The 21,217-nt window shown below is 36.3% G+C and overlaps 1 protein-coding gene across 1 annotated transcript in view; it reads right to left on the bottom strand.

The window, feature by feature from the left end:
* lilli (AF4/FMR2 family member lilliputian) overlaps window positions 1–21,217 on the bottom strand; it is a 284,128-nt gene that overhangs the window by 58,654 nt on the left and 204,257 nt on the right. The window contains 3 exon segments of the mRNA XM_074183239.1: window positions 2,170–2,250; window positions 11,481–11,802; window positions 20,551–20,756. Coding sequence (XP_074039340.1) covers window positions 2,170–2,250; window positions 11,481–11,802; window positions 20,551–20,756 — 609 coding nt within the window.

Genomic DNA, 21,217 nt, shown 5'->3' with positions numbered 1-21,217 from the left:
GACCTTATATTTCAATAAATTATATGCATCCAACAAACAAAGCAACCCAAACAAAGATAGAAGCGTGATCAAAGCATATTTGCATCTATTGGGTAAAATTAACAAGCCTCATGACGCTGGCCAATCATATTTAACTGCAATCGGCTGAAAGAATTTATTGTTATAGTGTCGGAGTGGTCAGTTACGTTTTAACGCCTGTGGTGTGTGTACATGGTTGTACTGATATGGCTGAAAAAACTGCTGATTTGTGTCCCTATACTCCACCTAAAGAAATTTCCTATACCCAGCCGCATATCATTAAAAAAAAATAAAATAAAATTTCGGTCATTCCTTAGTGCGACTCCGTATAATTCAAGTGAACGATCTAGTGCAACGTACCTCCAACAGCTCCCCTTTAATAATATAGGTAGGGAGCTAACTAATTTCGTTATTCAATGATACTTTCTCATTATACAAAAATCACAATAACTATATAACAAAATGTTTTTGTCTGTAAAGTTTCAAGTAGTTGGTTTTTGGTATAGTAATCTTCAAAATACAAATTGTTATCCATTAAAAAACTATGTATTTCATCTTTCCTCGAATTTTGATTCGGTACTTTGATGAGCTGTCGCGAATGATAGGAAGCATTGTCAAGAACTATTACACTATTCGTATCCAAATTTGGGATCGAAGTGTTTTTAAAACATTCCTCGAAAATATTGGCTTCCGTGGTCTTATGATAGTCAACATTGCAGTCCTCAGGTTTTTTTCCACATAATTTCCATGAATTCGGAACCCATTCTTTACTTTCTCCGCAATGCACAATGAATAGTCGCGATCCTTTGTTTGCAGGCATGTTAGGCGTACACATTCTCGAACCATCAGTCCACCCTTTCGTAACTGTGTCGTGAGTGTCATACCAAATTTCGTCCAAATAGAAAATTTGCCGTTGTTCTTGTCTATATTTAGTTATTTGTTCTAAGTATTTGTTACGCAATTCCACTATTCTTCTGCTTTTCATAACTGCTTGACGTTTGTTTATTATTTTAAATATAAATCCTAGTTTCTTCTTCCAATTCTGAAGTTTTGTCACAGCAGCTCACGTTATGGCCGGAAGTATTCATTTTCTTCTTTATCATTTCAGTTGTAGGAATCTCATTGCTTTTGTAACAGTCGTATATTGTTTTTTCCAATGATTTTGTTAGATGAACATCTAAAGGTTGTGGTAATCCTGTATCACATCGCATCTGTTCATAAGATTAATTTTTGACTATTTTACGTACAAATGAGGAAGGAATTTCGGTGAAATCTGATGTTGCTTGTAATAGTTTGTTTGCCTCGAAACCAAACTTGAGATGTAGATTCTTATATACATTGAAACATACTCGTTGTGTTTCCATATTATTATTCACTGGTACCTCTTCTTCGCATTGTTCACCATCGCTACTGGAATCACTACATAGAAAAAAGTCTACGTTGTTATCACACTCGTTATTATTATTAGTACTTGTTCAAGGACGCCACATTTTAAACAGATAACAAAAATTTTGAGTAATTATAACTGCACCAATATAGAATTTCAACACTCAAATCGCGATCAGTTCCTGAACTAAACATTGACAACACGACGGCTCGCATTCTATTTGTCACCATCATAAAACTCGGTTACTAAAAATCATCCAATACGAACCGCCAATTCTTCAGTCCACTTGGACTAGTTGGCAGCGGCTTTATTTATTTGTATTGGTTTTTTGTGCCTTTTAGAGCACCGACACAATACCGGTTACTTCGACTATACAAGCAGCCTTGTCTGGGATATCACGTGCACCATGCATGATGTTTTGGAGCACTCTATTACTTAGACGGATAGAGTATAGTCGCGTACCTCTACTATATGTAGATTTAGAAACAACTTCAAAGGCATAAACAAAATACAAGTTTATATGGGTTTATAGCTGGGTATCTCAAATTCCGAGGACTTACATCACCCTTCGCGCAATACAGTAAAAATTCGTTATAAAAAGTCTCGCGCGCTAGTATTTCCGCCAAATGGGGAAAGTTAAATTAAAATTAGTGATCAACATTATGAAGTCTCTGAAGCCACGTAGCGTGAAGATTTCCAGATGGGTAAAATAATCTCTCGAGTTTCTAGCCCATGAACTGAAGAGAGGAGGTTCACACACCCACCTTAAATATGTTGTCGACATCGGCGGCCGCCGGCGTAGCGCAGGGTGGGATTTCCCTTGGACCAGCCATAGGTACTTGACTCTGAAACGAAAAAGTATGATAAAATATATTTTCATGTCATATTATAGAAAATATTACTCGAAATAATGAAAATGTTTCGCTAAAATAAAAATATTGTGTTGTACAGTCCATTTCCTTAAGCAACGGAATAGTAAATCATTTTCAAGTAGCTGTTTCATAAGCGTACACAACTGAGTCGGTTGAAAAGTGAAGAATGTATCACCTAAAAATGTTTTTCTTGTTGAATTTTGATGAAAATATTCATTATTTCTATGAAAAGCACTTGATGTACCTATCACATACCTACATGACATGACAATATGATTCGATCCGATCCGATATAATAGTGCTCTAATTAGGTAGGTACTTATTACTTGAAGAATATAAATTATTGACGAAGCCCTTGCGTCTTAATCAGTTTCTATTAATAAATAATACTTCTGAATCAAGTGTTTTTGAATAAATACCCAATCGCACGCCACTGCAGGTGATAAGACGACTCGAAATCTCATAAAATATTCTGTTTGTTATACAAAAACAGGGTGAATCTAGTAAAACATTATCCCCCTGGTATACCAGCTGTGGCAAATCACCAAAATTTGTTTGAATAATAATAATAATAATATGCTTTATTGCCCAAAGAACATTTTGCATTTGTGCATTCATATAACTTCTCACTATTAGGAAACAGAGCATAAACTTGTATTATATTTAAGTGATAGACCAACCGGCAGTTTAGACGACCGCAGTGACGATTAGGGGTTAGAATCTGCGACCGATTCCTGGAAGAATGGTCAGAAGCAAAGAGGTCGTTTCACCGAAACGGCAATAAATCTTACGCGCCAAGAACTATACCCATTTCATAAATAATAAATCTTATTCGGGAGAAACGCCGAGAGCCGACTTGAGGAAAAATAACGGCCTTTATCGGATCAAGTACGATGCCGGAAAAATTCAATAAAATAGCCACAAAACGTCCATCACGCCTTTTTACTAGCATTTCCATATACCGAATGTACCCCTGAAGTATTGAAACTATAGATGCGCTGAACCTGAAGGTTTTCATCAACATGTTGAATAAAGTTCTGTGTGTAGTGTAGAGTGTAAATTGCTCAAAGTTCTGTATCTATACAGAATCATATACATTTAAATCATATACATTTAAAATTATAACTTTTTCGCAAACAGATAACTTTTTCACTATTTCTATATCACAATATCACTGTACGTTTAATTGGTGTAGTAACAATTACTATTATAACTCGAATGTTTAAGACACCATTACAATATATTTAAACCCTTTTTCTTAATTACCTGGGTTTAATAGGTATTGCATGATTGGTGGGCAGGGTCAAAAAGGGATTATTATAATGACATGGCACCTCGGAACTAAGTGTTAACCCTTTTTTGAGAAATCATGCTCAAGTATATGAACCCAAATTGCATATTAAATAAGTTTACAAGAACCACTAAAATTAATCTTAATCTTTTTTTAAGAAATTTTACTTACCTAAATACATGTAGGTACTTAGTTTTAGACCAAATTACTTCCCAAAAATGGCCTTTTATTATTATCTATGTCTGTAATTTTTAATTTACTTTAATTATTAAGTTTAATAATCCTAAGATTTGCCTACGCCCATGGACGACAACGAAATTCAGGCAAATTTTATGACACTTCATGATTTATTACTCTACACTCTTTTGAAATAGACTATAGTGTAACTAGTGCAAATTACTCCAACTATATACCTTCATACCGCCAAAAGACTACTCAACAGTCCAATCAATAGAAGAATAGGACTAATTCGCTTCTAGATAAATCTGCTTATTGAACATGGTTGGTAGAGTTAGAACGAGATATTATTAGCTGCAAAGACGAGACAACCATAGCTGGAAAAAAAACTAATCAACAGAGTGTTTTGGAGAAGTTTGCCAATCTAACATAGCTGGTAGAGGTTGAATGAGGTCCCAGGAGCTGCAAAGACGAGACAACCAAAACTGGAAAAAAGACTTCTCAACAATCCAATCGATAGGAGAATGAAACTAGTTCGCTTTCAGAAAAGTATGCTAATTGAACATTGCTGGTAGAGTTTGAATGAGGTCCTACGAGCTGCAAAGTTGAATATCCCAAAAACAACCATGAGACAACCAGAACTTTTAAAACGACTCCTAGTATTCTATGATGAACCAGGAAATTTTCAGGTTGTCTTTTGGAAATTAGTAATGAATTAATATGCTTGTGTGGCACTTTACTATACATTCTCCGTGACATATGATTTGGAGAATTGACGGTCACGTGTAGTTTTGCGAAAGGTACAGTGATATCTTATTTATACTTCGAGTGTATTGATTTTAACAAATACTGTCGTTTTTTGTTTCAACCCCAAACAACACCAACTCACTCAAAAACAAGTGTTTTGCTATGTATTCAGCTCAGCACAACTAATCAATTTTAAAATCTGTTAGATTTCATGCATGCTGTTGAACGGTCGCTAACCTGAGATCGATAAAGGCAACACAGATAACAGTTATGAGGAATTAGTTTACAAAAACATAATTGCATTCCATTAGACACTAACGCTAAGAGCGTCAGTGTCCAATCAATCACGCTCGCAATCAAAGAGCGTTAGTTGGAAGCGCATTTGCACAAATTTCAATTAGTCGTTCAGTTCTGAAAAAATACGAAGGCGGTAACAACGAAAAAATTGTGATTACTTATATCTTTCTACGGTTGAAATACATCCATTTGTTATCAAATGACCCGTAACGTAACCACGAACATGTTACGTTACGGCACAAGTTAGACTACCATTTGTCGATTTTTTGCCGTCCTACAAAGGACTGCTATTCACATTGTACATTTATTGACATATGACCATAATCACGAAAATGTTACGTTACGACTCAAGTTAAACTACCAATTGTCGATTTCTTGCCGTTTTATCAAAGTACCGTTTACATTGTACATCTATTTATTGACAAACGACCCGTATCATAACCACGTTACGGCATAAGTTGAACTACCATATGTCGATTTTTGTCGTCGTATCAAAGGACCGTTTACATTGTAAATTCATTTATTAAGAAATGACTCGTAACATAACTACGAACATGTTACGTTACGGCACAACTCAAAACTACTAGTTGTCGATTTTCAGACAACGTATCAAAGGACTGGTTATATGGAGACAAGTTGGGACGAGTTTATAAGTATCGCATATCTGTTGCATGCGGTGTAACGTAGTTCAGTATACGTAACCTAGTTAGGTTACGTTGCGAAAAAAACAACAATTCCAAAATTCTGTGAAAGATATTTTCCGGGTTTTTTGGCCGTGGTCTACAAGTTTTTTATGCCTGACGTTTCGTCTACTACTGTGGAATACATTATAAAAAAACATATGAACCGTAACATCTTGCAATGAGCCGAACACGTAGTAACGTTGGAGATCGTTTGTAATAGACTAAGCAATGGCAGGTTTGTAGTTAAACTTCCATTCAAGAAATCTTTGGAAAATCTAGGCGAATCGTGCGAACAAGCTAGAAAGCGTTTCATTTTTCTAGAAAGAAAGCTTAATGAAAACAGTAAATTCAAATCTTTATATAGTGATTTCATGGCGGAGTATGAAAGTTTAGGTCACATGAACAAGATTAACAAAGATGGGACAGTAAAATATTTCTTTCATCTGCCACACCATGAAGTTATGCGCGAAAACAGCGTATCTACGAAACTTTGCGTTGTGTTCGACGCATCTGCCGCCACGTCATCTCAATATTCTCTGAATGACCTTCAAATGACGATTCAGAGGGAGTTAATTTTTCTAGGTTTGAATTTTTTGCGAGTATGCGTACGTGGTATGCGGAGATATTGCAAAGATGTATCGTCAAGTTCTCAAACATCCGGAACAATGATCTTTTCAAAGAATAAGCTGATACGAATATTCAAATTTTCACACTTTCATTAGTTTTTAGTGGTAGTATGAGTAGTTTTTTAAATTTGTTTTCATTCCATAAACATTCGTTCGATCACATTGACGACTGTTATGGCGTTTGTCGTACAATCTGAATATTTCATAGAGAGTAATAGATGAATTGCTGGAAATTGATGAATGTTTGAAAAAATATCTTTAATCAATCAAGCGTTTAATGTCATCTACTCTATGTGAACACCGCACACAAGGTCCAAAACGAAGTCCGGCATTCGCAATCAATCCGCCGATAATTGAATGAATAATTCGCGAAAAAAACACATTTCCAATTATTTTTTCGAACACAATAGAGCGGGAATAAAAATCGATTGCACCAGCCAGCGTAATAACAACCGAGCTTTTGTCGTATTCGGTAGATGATGACCGAGTCGACAATGTGAAATTAATTAAAAGTCAAGGCATTCGTGTCGGAAAAACGAGATATTAAATCGACGACGAGACACGACGAATGGCAGCACCGTAATCGCAGATGGAAAACCACATCAATCAAACGATTATCTCAACCGGCCACTCCACAACATAATATATCGACCGTGATATCGGCGCTCCGACGGATTTTCGAGAGGTCGTCGCCGTCGGTCGAAAAACATCCAAAACGGTTAGGAGGGTTAGACTTTGATATAAGAGGAAATGGACACATTCACTACTTTTTCCGGATAAAGAATAAAGAAGACGTATGGCAAATCTCAAACATTGAAAAATTATCTGCGCTCCCATCACTTTCAGTTTTCATTTTCCAAATACGCACTGATGGAGTTGGCCAATGCACTAGCCAGGAGCAAATGCCAAAAAAATTATGATGCATTGCAACAAAAATATATACATATGGCCTAACGTTCGAAAGACTATGTGGGCCAAACAGAGCGTTACTTGAAACACAGACCGAATGAACATGCAAGACGAACCAACAAGCACAATGTTATAAATGTCACAGCTTCATTTCGTATGTCCAAACTCGCCTTTCAAAATGACTAAAAACAAACATATTCATTAAAAAAAGCTGTACTACACGAGATGTAGAGAGTTTAAATACATGTCAATTTGTTGAAATGTCAAAGGAGCAAGAAGAAAGCAAATTATTACAAATGTCTCTGGCCACACATTTGCGAATGTTATTTCAATCAGTATTTGTCTAGTGTGTATGATTGATGAGTCTGTCAACTGTCATTGCTGCTCGCCAATCTTGTATATTCATGACTATTTGTTGGGTTGGTATTTCTTCATCAAAATGAAATGAATGTGATGTTCTTCTAGTTGCAAGTTTGTAGTTGTCATCAACAGGCCACGGGGTTTATCATTAATTCCTACAGTGTGTAACAACGAAAACTTAACAGAGCCGTTTTTTACTGTAAAAAGCTTTTTTTAAAAATCTTACTTTTTATATTCAAAAACGGCTCTGTTAAGTTTTTGTTGTTACACACTGTATGTTCAGGTAATAAAGCACATATATAATAAAGCACTATTAGATCGTATGGAATCATAACGTCATTTTCTTTTATCTGCGAAAATTAAAAATATCTCAGATATGCCTGATTTAATCAAGTAAATTCTGCAGGCATGTGATACATTAAATAAAAATTTCAAACTGTATTTTGGGTAGCGTTTCACTGAATGTTTCAAATTAATACAGCATTTTTAACTTTTTGCCGACTCAATTAGGTACGCCTATGGAACAGCAACTTAAAAATGATTTATTTCTCCGCTGCAATAGTAAACAAGGCAAGTGACATAGGTGCGATAATCATAACGTGTAATTGAACAAAAGTTCTATAATTAAAATAAGCGCTTTACTCATAAAAAACCCATTTAACACAATAATGGTGATCAGCTATAGTTTGTAACAATATCTAGTGGCAACCACATACTTTTCATAACAATGGAGAATGAATTGAATATGATAAAAAATATTTTTCATTAAAATTTCTGAATACACGACTGACATTCAACAAACACTTTTCTGATATCGGCGCATGTACAAATAAACGGTAAATTCAAACTAAATTAATCTATACTGTAATTCACTCGCCCGTTCCCGATAAACGCTTTTCCTAAAAGGTCAATTTCCTTCATAAAGTTTTAACAAGGCGAACCGGAATGTAAACACGCGGAAGCCGGAGAAAATAGGTAATTTTAGGGTTACTTTCCTCATTAGGGCATTATGTAAAAATGAATCATTAATCATTCGCTCGTTATTTATAATGTATAATCGTGAACAGAAAGGAATGCTTCCGACAAAATTACCCGTCCACTGATTCGATCTAGGAACGAATGAAATCGGAGAAAGTCGATGGTTTATCTCGGATCCGAGAGGGATAATTACATACTTCGGAGTTGAAATATTGGAAGTGAGCCATCGTCTCATGAGAAAAGTTGGCATTGTTTGAAGTTTCATCCTCCCAACCGATCGAAAGATATGATAATTTGTTTGAATGGTAGAGTTCGTTCAGACGGATGAATAGCCAACTAACGACATTCAGGGTGTCATAATATTCCAATATTCATTATTCAAAACGATGCTTTTTTTGCGTAAGAAATCATGAGGCACCACCACTGATGAGACCTATGATGAGTCGAAATAGCGCTATCTGGTATTCAAGAATTGTGTCTTCCTTCGATACTATAGATCCCTTTGTAACGTTCATTACCGTTTTCTCATAAAGGTTATATTTGCTACCATATCACATTATTCTTCTCTTTGCTACTAGATGGATCAATGCCCTCCTCTTGTTAGATGATTGATACAATATGACCAAGATGTATCAGTGCCAAAAGGATATATGAGCCTACTCATAAAGGGTAGCCCCTTTACAGATCATGATGAACCGAAGAATCCGAACCCAAGTCTACAGAGTAGATGGACATTCCTACCTCAGGCAAATGGAACAAAAGCAAGAGCTTCTCAGTTTACCAACTTTCAACTTTGTTGACGAACCTTGAGACTAGACGTTGCAGCCAGGAAGCGACTAACTGTCTCCTCGAACAGGATATCTTATAAAAATTTTTGCACCAAACTCCCCCCGACCCAAACCAGAGGCAGAATGAATCTGCTTGTCTGAATTTAATGTATCATCATAAATATATAAATGGATGTTCATTGGCTGCTTGGGGAGTGATAAACTACTACATCGCTTAACCGATCGTGATGAAACTTGCCATGTTTAAGTAATTTTTCATAGAGAAGGTTTTTAGGCTATCAATTTTTCTGTAACTCGCCTCTAGATGGCGCTGTAGAACAATTTTTTTCAAAGCACTGTTCTATAACGCCAAAGTTCGTTGATTCTGATTCTGTCAAAACATTGGAACAAGAGCGATACAGTAACATAGTACTAGTCCACTATATAACTGACTGATGCTCTCACATGAGTAAGTTCCTACGAGCATCAGGGTGGGAGCACCAGACAAGAGCTCCACCAAAAACATCATAGTTTGATCAACTTGATTACCAATTACGAACATTGATTATATTATGGGCAATTTACCAAAGTCAGGAATAACACTTCGCTAGCCGTTCATGAATTCTGGCATAGATCATGAAGGCCCATTTGATATAAAGATCCATAAACTTAGGAGGTATACGTACACCAAAGAATATTTATGTTTGTTTTTCTACCAAGGCTGTTCGATTGAAGTTAGCTATGGATTTAAGCGCGGGATCTGTCATGAACTGTTTCAGGATATTTATTTCGAGGAGTTTAGTTAGAAATATTTACTCTGATAACGGCACAAAATGTGTGGGGGCTAATGAGGAGATACCGGGATTATATGCTCTTCTAGGTAAACAGGAGACACAATCCACAATTTTTTGTTTTTGGTAGTGGTCCAAAAAATATTTATCAATACTGCAAAGGAGATCAAAGTGGCGTTAATCAGCAGAAAAAATACCTTTACACTTTGACGCCAAGGTTGTGATCAGAGCAGGTGTTAAAGAATAAGTTATGGACTATGATTTAGACAATTTAAACTGGATATATGTACTTTGTTGAAATCATCAATAATTACAGTCCATTAGAGATACAAAAATTCATCCTAGAGAGTTCTTACATTAGATACCAGGGAAATTGTAATGTCAGGTTATTCAATATACTAATTTGAGTACAAAAATAGGTGAATTTAGGAGTTGACAAGACAATTAGTAAGGCAATTCTATGAAACACTCTGTATTCATAATGTAAATGTGAACAGAACATTGCGTGTATATACTTGTCGCTAATATAACGTGGAAGTAATTTTATCTAAAATGAAACATTCGACCGTGACCAGAAATAAAATAGGAAATTGACCTTTCTTCAGCCGATAATCACCAATCTTGAACCAAATTACTGTTGAAAAATAACATAACTGCTCGCAAAAGACAAACCCAACAATTCAACGGAGTCGGATGTAATTTCGAAAAGTAATTGCAGTGCTATATTATTTATCGATTCTACTGTTGCACAACTCAACAGAAAAAACTTCTCCATTTCCTCCTGAGCGACAGTCGCTAATGCGGATATTACAAATTTGTTGATTACACATTGAACATAATCGGCGAACTTGCTGTAATATTTGTCATCAGTGCAAATTAGCACATGGTATATAGGACGATGATAAAACAAGCGGAATATATAACGATGAATAAATTGGGTTTTTCCATTGACATGACATGACATGACACATCTCTAACATATACTTCCGAACTTTGACAACTTTGATAACGGCCATCGTGTTGAAGCTACATCTGTCAACTCAATCGTCTTTTATTCAGTCTCTTTTCCAGATCACCATAATCGTCCCACCTAGAGGACTATTAGCAATGTGGCGGATAAATTTGAGTCCACTGATTCAGTGAACGATCGACCAACACCCGTACGTGGACAAAAATCTGCCAAAACCATTGCCGCTGTCTGTGAGAGTGTGCAGGAGAATCCTAAGCAGTCGATTTCGCATCGCTCACAAAAATTTGTTCTCACACAGACCACAACTTGTTGGATTTTGTATCGTGACTTAGCCCTGCACCATTACAATATTTAACTGACCCAGAAACTGAAGGAAAACGACCAGACAAAGACGTGTGTTCGCTAAATGGACCCTGGAGCAATTGGCAACTGACCCTAACTTTCATTGAAAATCATCTTCAGCGATGAGGCCCATTTCTGGATGATTGGATACATGAACAAACAAAACTGTCGAATTTGGGACAATACTCGATGTAGAAAAAACTACTGATAAAAAAAATTGTGAAAACGATGTGTTTTCACTTATGCCCTCCATTATGACACTCACCTGCTCGTAGGGATTCCTCACATGCCTCTCCTCCCCGTGCAACCTCGACGTCGACGACGACGATATTGAAGGTGTCGTCATCATCCCCATGGGAGGTATTTGGGGAGGAGGAGGACCTTTCGCCGGCAGAATTCCGTTCGAGCGATGACTTGTCGTGGTACCGCTCCCATGCTTCACCGGTTGACCGGGGTAGCCGCCTCTACCGCCATAGGGAGGTTTTCCTTCGGCGGGTTTCACGTAACCGCCCCTTTGGTGTGGAAGGTGGTGAGGGTGGTGGTGGGGCTTCTTGAATTCCGGTCGCGTGTCCGGTGGAGGTTGGAGTCTGAAAAAGGATTGTTTTAGAATTGATCGACTTCGCAATGGATGATTGAGAATTATTTTATTTTGAAGACAACTTTCTGAAAATCAATGTTATCGTTACCACTCGATATATATTCTGTAGTATTTGTCTGTGCTACAACTTTTTCAGTCATATCATCGCTTTCGTGTTGATGGGGAAAACAACATCATTTCCTTATATTTTAAAACTTTTGCCCTTCATTAAACTTGCTGGAATCATTGATAATGAATAAACCCAAAACATTAAAATTTTCTTTCAAACGACCAACAAGAAGTTAGTCACTCACCAGACTTTTCTCACCAGCAGAACTTTTTCCAATCAGGCTTTCGTCGACTTCATCGAATTCCCAGCACATAATTTTTATTCTGACGGAATTAATGGACTTCTGTTTGAGCTTCAAACTTTCTCATTGATATCTCGACCATATAAACAGGGAATCACAAATAGTAATCAAGATAATAATAAATACTTGATTTAAAAAAATCAAGTAAGTATACGTAATACTTAATTTGAATTGAATAACTTGTACTTTGGCAAAATTCTCTCGAAATATCTTTATTTAAAATAAAATTTGATGAAACAAGAGTGTTTGTTACATTCAGAAAAAAACAGGCCCAAAAGATTACCACGAAACAATCAAAATATTTTAAAAAAAGTACCATATTCATCAGTAACTTTGAAAAACAATTTAATATTTTTTAAGTAATTAGCTTATGAATCGGATAGGAAAATACTCAATTTCTTCATTTCATCAATGTTTCACTAACGAAAATGTTGAAATGAGACTTTGTCATCATTGCAAACCGGAATGATTGAAAAAAAACTGAGGTTATGTCAAATCTTTTGATTGATATTTGTACAAACTAATGTAGTGAAGTTTTCTGTTAGTAGTTCATTGGTATTGAATTACTTTTCATGTATTTCATCAGTTCGGACTTCCATTGTCTGATATAATATAAATTGATTTGATAACCCTGAAAAAAATCAAAAAGATTAACCGAAAATAACAGTTTTATTAAACAAAAAACTGAAATTACAAAGAAATAACATACAACAACAACCAAACAAATAAAAATTGAAATATTAGTAAAAGCTGAAAAAATTAAAAATATAATTAAGTAATAAAAAATGAAAAAATTAAAATTAAAAATTGAAAAATTTCAAACCAAGTTATGTTACAACGTTTCGATTGTTGTATCCACAATCATCTTCGGGTGATAACTGGACATATTCCTCAGAGATCTGACTATTTATAGGTCATTCGAGTGCTTTCACTTATCCCCTCTTCCCTCTTTCCGCTTCATTGGTTTTGCCGGGAGATGACCGTTTGGCGGGAGTTTGTCGTTTTTCGCTTGATTAGAGGTTTCCATATGTTACGTATCTCTACGCTAGCTTGACTAAATGCGTTGTTGAACAACATATACGCGGCTTCTTTGAATTTTCTCCTAAACCAGTGTTCCTCTTTGTGGATGATTTAAGCTTGCGCCCATTTGATATTATGTTGATGAGTCCAACATGCTCTGCTATTCCGGATTTGCTGGTTTCTCCTCGCTGTGTGTGTTTCTTGTGCTCAGCAATGCAAACTTTCAATGGCCTCTTAGTTTCACCGATGTATGATTCTCCGCACTAGCAGGGTATTCGGTAAATGGAATTCTTGGAATCGCAGTCCGCGTTTGGTGGCCTGGTTTTCGTTAGGCTGCTACGGATAGTGTTCCCAGATCTGAAGCAGGTCCTGATGTTATACTCGGACCCAATCCGTCTTATCTTTTCCGATAATCCTCTGATGTAGGGAAGTACAAGTACTGGTTGTGGCGGCTTCTCTTCCTTGAAGCTCTTGCTGTCTTCTAGCTAAAGCCTGTCCTACCATTCCGTTGAAGGTAATTTTTGATGATGCCTAGTTCCATTTCGAGACCTTCCTTTGTATTACAGAGCCCAAAAGCACGGTCCAGTAGACTCTTGATGATTCCTCTCTTAGTCGATTGATGGTGGTTGGATTTCTGGTTCAGATACTGTCCTGTGTGAGTGGGTTTTCGATATACAGATGTTTCCCATTTAGTGTCGGTCCTCTTCACCAATACGTCTAAGAAAGGCAATTCGTTGTGGACTTCCTTCTCCATTGTGAAAGTGATGGAAGGACTAACGTTGTTGATGTGCTTCAGGAAAGTGTCTAGTTCTGCATTCCCATGGTTCCATATTATGAAGGTGTCGTCTACGTATCTCAACCAGACTCGGGGCTTCTTCTGAGCTTCTTCAATGGCCAAAGTTTCAAACCACTCCATATATAAATTGGCTATAACAGGTGAAAGTAGGAGTTTTGTACACAGCATCCTACTAATCCATGATTACTTGTATCGGTAAGTTTGTTCTATCTTTCAAGTCCCCATCTTCGGATAGCTTCTTCTGTATGCTTTGAAGTTATTTTTCGACAGGAACGTTGGTATAGAGACTTTCCACGTCGAAACTGATCAGATGATCCTGCTCTTTGACTTCGATTTCCCCTAGTAGTTCAACGAAATGCCTTGAATTTTTCACAAAAGATGATGTCTTACTTTGCAGTGGTTTAATTATTGGTATTATTGGGCTCTGTAATACAAATGAAGGTCTCGAAAAGAAACTAGGCATCATCAAAAATGACCTTCAACGGAATGGTTACTCCGGAGTGATGGTAGAACATACTTTAGCTAGAAGACAGCAAGAGCTCCACAAGGAAGAGAAGCCTCTACAACCAGTACTTGTACTTCCCTAAATCAGAGGATTATCGGAAAGGATAAGAAGGATTGGGTCCAAATACAACATCAGGACCTGCTTCTGATCTGGGAACACTATCCGTAGCAACCTCACAAAAACTAGGGCACCAAAGGCGAACTGCGATTCCAAGAATTGCATTTACCGGATACCCTGCGAGTGCGGAGAATCATACATCGGTGAAACTAAGAGGTCATTGAAAGTTCGCATTGCTGAGCACAAGAAACACACACAGTGAGGAGAAACCAACAAATCCGGAATAGCAGAGCATGTTTGGACTCGTCAACACAACATCAAGTGGGCTCAAGCTGAAATCATCCACAAAGAGGAACACTGGTTTAGGAGAAAATTCAAAGAAGCCGCGTATATGTTGTCCAACAACGCATTTAGTCAAGCTAGCTTAGAGATACGTAACATATAGAAACCTCTTATCAAGCGAAAAACTACCAACTCCCTCCAAACGATCATCTTCCGCCTAAACCAATGAAGCGGAAAGAAGGAAGAGGGGATAGATGAAAGCACTCGAATGACCTATAAATAGTCAGATCTCGGAGGAATAAGTCCAGTTATCACCCGAAGACGATTGTGGATACTAACAATCGAAACGTTGTGACATAACTTGGATTTAAATCTTTTAATTTTTATTTTTTAATTTTTTGGTAATAATATTTTAAATTTTTTCAGCTTTTACTAATATTTCAATTTTTATTCGTTTGGTTGTTGTTGTATGTTATTTCTTTGTAATTTGAGTTTTTTGTTCGATAAAATTGTTATTTTCAGGTAATCTTTTTAATTATTTTCAGAGATTTCAAATCAATTTATATTATATTAGACAATGGAAGTCCGAACTGATGAAATACACCACGAAACATTGTCAACCACCTTCAAACAAACAATTACTTTTCATATTTTTTTTTAACACAGGTAGCCAAATATGGTCCAGAAATACCCAAGAATTTGCCAATAAACTAGAGAAATCAATTTTTGATTAGTGCAAAATGCATTAACAACAATTATTGAAACATTGGATTCGTTGTTGAAAATATGTAGTTCGAAATCCTCTAATTTCGTTTGGCTTGACTTGAAAAAATATTTTATTACGAAACTTAACAAAGAACGCACATTAATTTATTCGACTTCAAACAGACTCACAAAAATTCTTGGACAATAACATAATCGTCACCTACTACTGTGTTATACGAATAAACTGTATAAACATATGGAACACATTCAAAAATAGTTTACGCAAGTCTGAAATATTTGAAATATTCACACAACACACGTACACGTATAAATAGAACAGATCTACTCTAGAAATTTTTATAAGAATATCTACTACTCACATTAAGATACTCGAAATACTCGAAACGAGGTTTGTTCAAAAAATAAGGTGAATGTTCAAATTTTGCGGGCAACGCACATTTGATTAGCGATTCTTTAATTTTTTTTATTGTTCAATCAAAATTTGTTCCTTCCTTTGTGATCAGTCAATGTTCTATAAATCCCGTCGACAACGAAATAATTAAATAATTATGAACGACCGCTATCTTAAATCAACATTTCTCCGTGAAATGTCATCATTAACGACAATTGTAAGGTTACGTGACGATAATCGTTCTATTCGAAACAGGTAGTAGAAGTACAAATAATAAATATATAAACGCCTAATTGGAGTAGCAGTAACCTAGATACAATCAATTTGTTTCGTTTGGCGTCGGATAAGCAGTCTGTCGCTGATTTTTTCTTCTCGCTATTTCGATCAACGGTGTTTCTAATTATAGACGCAGGCGTCGAGAAAAACAAAAACAGCGATCGGCGAATGCACCGTCTCCCGAGAGGGGGGAAGAGCTGCGATGTAGACAGGCTGAATTGAGTTTGTCGCGCTTGATTGGACCTTATCAAAATATTGATTTTTCTAAATGGTGAACACAAAATGTGTTGAAGAGGCGGATTGTGGTGAAATGGATTGATGCGGCTTGAAAATATGACATATGAGAGAGTAATTCAACTCCTTTCCGATAAAAAACAAAGGGGTATCCGGTAAAGTATCATAAACCCGCCTGTCCCAGCTATGGCGAATCATAAGGAAATCACAAAATTGCTGGAGCACTCCGCTAGAGTTTTGCATTTATAATAAATATTCATTACTCTTTACTATTAGGAAACAGAGTATAGACTCTCTATCTTTGCATTAATCTCATTGACAACTAGTGCTTGATAAACGATTTTTTTTCAGCCCCTATCATGACTTTCGAATCATTTTGAAGCTCCTGTTACCTGTGGCTATACGAATTCGTGGGCTCCGCTACAGTAACCATTGGGTTTGGTAACCAAATACCAAAACTTTATGAAAAGTCTGATTCAGTATTGGCTTTACCATTTCTAACTACAATGAACAAATCTGGCTACCAATCCATTATTCTATCAAAAAAGAATTTTCTGTTTTGGTAAATATTCCATCTAAACTTATGGAAAGAAATTTATCATATCCTTGCTATGAGAAAAATGTAAGATCCTAATAGATCATCAACATCGTTTTAGAAAATCTGGATCAGTTGAGAAATCTGAAACCAGTGACATCAAAGACTTGCATATCATACTCTTCAAAAGACGAATAAAGGCTACCAGATGGGCTGAAAAATTCGTAGGCTAACACACAGGTGATGCTACTAATATTGAATCCATACCTTCAAAAGATACGTGTTCAAATTTCACAGCTATCGGACTATTAGTTTGTGGGATAGAACATTTTGAGTGAAGAAACTTTTGTTTGTTGGCAAAATTGCATGAACTGGGCTTCGAATTGCTTTTACATCCACCGTATTCTCCAGATATAACCCTCAGCGACTTTTTTTCTGTTCACAGACCTCAAGAGTATGCTCGCTGGAAAGATATTTAGCGCAAATGAAGAGATTATCGTCGAAACTGAGGCCTATTTTGAGGCTGAAGACAAATAGTAGGTACTATGAAAATTACTTCGAAAAATTGTATGACCGCTTTAATCGTTACGTCGCTCTTGAAGGCAGCTAAGTAATATTATAATTTGGGAGAGTTTCTAAGAGGATATTCATTCATTAATATTAAGTCGGATGAATTATTATTAGTATTACTTCTCGATTTAATAGACATTTCACATTAATTTGACGAGACGATATTGTTACTGAAACCTTGAAATGTGACCTTAAACAACTGTGAAAGAATCAAGTAGTGAATAATTCATACATTTCAATGACAACATTGGAGAATGATCGATAGTTCCGAACATCAAGTAAACACTTAAATCCTAATTCGAACACATGGTAATTACCAAGTTACTTTGAAACGAATGCAGATATTACTTCAATATTGTATCGCATTCAATCTTGAATATACTCAAAACTCTTCATAGACGAGTGTAATTTAAAAACCGCGATAAGTTCGAAAAATCAGCTGATACTGTTGCCTTAAAAAGTTTGATAAAATAAGTTACGAACACGGATAACTTCGGTAAAGTTTCTTCTGAAAAATAATAAAATGTTGATATACTTAGGGCCGGTTTATCAATATGTAATTAAATGCCCCTGTTAGCTACCTTGAAGCTAAGCTTAGCTGATAGTCAATGTTGCAGTTACTATTCAAATCGTTTATCATAACCTGACTGATGCTAATGTTTAATAACTGTTAGTTAACTAAGGTTGGCATATGTGACTATTTCAGGGGCTTGTTTTCATTGGAGGATTAATTTTCAAAAATGACAACTGCTAACAAAAAGTTCATGAGTTATACATAATAACCTATATGAGTTGAGAGGGCATATGAAAAACGAAAATGAGCAATAAAAGAACATCCAATTTTACCGAAACAGACAGATCACTCCTAATAAAATTGCCAATTCCTATAAATTTATCATTGAGAACAAAAAAAAACTGATGACATCACATGGAAGAAGAAAGAAGAGGCCTGGAAAAGAGTTGAATTTGACTTTAATTCCTCTACATCAGGACCTGTAAGTCTCTACCTCATCTAATTCTTTGAAAGCATCATTACGTTCATTAACAATGTAAGGTCTTCTTTGAACTCCAATATATCCTCATCTTCGTCATTCAACAAATGGAAAACTTCTTTAATCAAACAATTATAGTAATTAACCCTTTACTTGCAAAAAGTATTTCTCAAATTATCACAAAAAACATAAATAACCTAATTTCGCATGCGCGACCACATAACCACAGAATATCGGAACTGATATTCTGTGACATAACTGTCAGCTTAAATAAAAAAACTATCACTTTCTAGCGACTGTTACGGTCACTGAGACTTCAGCTACCAGTTGATGGTAACATGATAACCAAAAACAGTTTGACTAGGAGCTAAGACAAAACCATTAGTCAAATGAGGTTAGCTGGCGATTGATAAACCGGCCCTTAGTGATATTTTTATAACTGAATCATTTTTCGTTGTTAGAACTTTGTAGATTTTCAAACGTTTTCATAAATCGTGTGCCACAATACACGTATAATAAAAATATAATAGTTTCATACTATTATTCAACATCACGGGTCAGCATATTTTGTGAAACATATTATTAGATACTCAACTTTATTTCCAGACTAAAAAATAACGCACCACTCTGGGGAAACACACCGTATCATTACCATCCACTAATAATAATTCATTCAATCTACTGCGATTACCGTTGATTCAGGAATGATTGATCGAGAATCACGTAAAGCCATTCTTGTTTGAGTAAAAGAGCCTCGAGTTACAGTCGAATTGATTGAGGTATATCAACGTGACTACTGCCTACTAATTAGCTAAATATTTACGGTAACTACCTGTTCGAGTAAACAAGTCCATATTGCCGGCCGTACAAATGTTAGTGTAATTGACTCGTCCTCATCATATAATATTGATTCATTATGTTTGATAGAGATCTCATCAATTTCATCATCAAATGTACTTAGATGGATAAACGGGTTAAATGATTTCACATTTTTTTTGCTGGCTTAACGTTGATATCTTTCAGTTTGTTGAAGTTATACTTCTTTTGGCGCGTTGGGGAAAAATGATGATGAGAGTGAGTTTTTACGATGTGCGCGCACATTGTCACGTAAAACCGACACCCTGAAGTTAGCTTATTCTTCTTCTTCAATTTATATGGCCGTTGCTTCTCAGTGGAGCGCATTTGGCCAGACTCCTCCTGTCTATAGTGAACAGCTTCGTCTGGGGGCGCAGCTGTCTTGTTTGAGGCAATGCTCCACCCTAAGTTTTCTTATTAACTTTTTTTTCACTTCATTTTTTCACTAGGAGGCCGCCCAGTCCTCTCAATATGACTTTCACAAATAACACATCTATTATCGCACTGACGACCTCGTCAAATCCGCCGACATCCAGCCTGGTTACTGGCGTAGGGGGCCCAGTCCTCTCAAAATGTGTTTCATTTCAATATTTATTCGAACTTGACATCCACCTGTCATCTTTGAGGGCGGTCGTTATCGGCACAACCGTCCTCTGTCGCGATTGGAGAGTCCCTGAAGTTAGCTAGTTTTATACAGTTTCATTTTAAGAGTCGTTTCCAGATGATGATCAAATTTACAAAAAAAAGGCCTCTGAAAAATATGAGGTACTCCATTTATCCAATATTCAACATCCCATTGACGTATTATTTAATTAAAAATTACTTTGAATACGTTCCTGGTGTGTGAAATTCCACTGTAAAATCATGGTGGAGTGTGAAATTCAACTGTAAAATCATGGTGGAGTGTGAAATTTCACTGTAAAATATGTTAGAGTGTAATAAGAAGTAATTTCTCACTAATATGGGCAGTAATCATATTTCCGCCGATACTGACGGGAATTTTTTTTACCAGTCTGAGTCGCTGTCGTGTGGTCGGCCCTTACGACCCCACTCCTTTCGAGCAGCCCTTTTTTATGATCGCTTAACAATTACAATTATCTCCAAATGAGAAATTTGACAACGGAATCTACTGAAATATTTCTACTAACCTGCTTGGCACACCAGCCACCTGTCCGAGGGGCATCGAGTGGAGTCTCGACGATAGCGAAGGCGGTGGCCCCCCAGGACTCGGTGGAACTCCATCGACTCCAATGAGAACAGTGTCCTTGTGGTCTATTAAATGCCTTACGCGTTGAAAGTCCCCTAGTTTACTTTGGATTTGTTGCGTGACGTGATCTGCTGAGGACGGGTTGACCTGGAACAAAACAACGATACTAAATAAAGGGATGACAGTTAATGTTGCGTAGCAGCGTTGATTAATAGAACTGGGGAATACCGAACAATAGGAAAACCCAAAGAACCAAACATTGAAGTGTATTCAACGTCAACACTGTGGATTTTATGGTTAGAAAAAGCTCAATGATTAGAATTACCAGTTGGACTGTTACTTTAAACAATTCTACAGTCTCAAGTAAGATAAATGATCAATTCCGATGAAAAAAATATACTATGAAAAAAAAAAAACATTAAAATACAATATTACGTTCAGAAAAACATGTCATTTTAAATACGTTAATTATTGATGAAAACAAAAATGACCCTAAATATGATCCTTGTGGAACACCCGATGTAGTATGAGAATAGTAATGACTAACGGTGACAGTTTGCTTTTTTTCCGTATATTTCCTGAGCCACTGTAATGAACGCCGTATAAAT

This window comes from Leptinotarsa decemlineata, unplaced genomic scaffold (genome assembly GCF_025532065.1).
Source record: "Leptinotarsa decemlineata unplaced genomic scaffold, Ldec_3_MD MMD2_tig00026336_RagTag_RagTag, whole genome shotgun sequence".
Taxonomy (NCBI): domain Eukaryota; kingdom Metazoa; phylum Arthropoda; class Insecta; order Coleoptera; family Chrysomelidae; genus Leptinotarsa; species Leptinotarsa decemlineata.
Note: the sequence above shows the minus strand (reverse complement) of the source record. Positions and strands in the feature narration are given on the sequence as shown.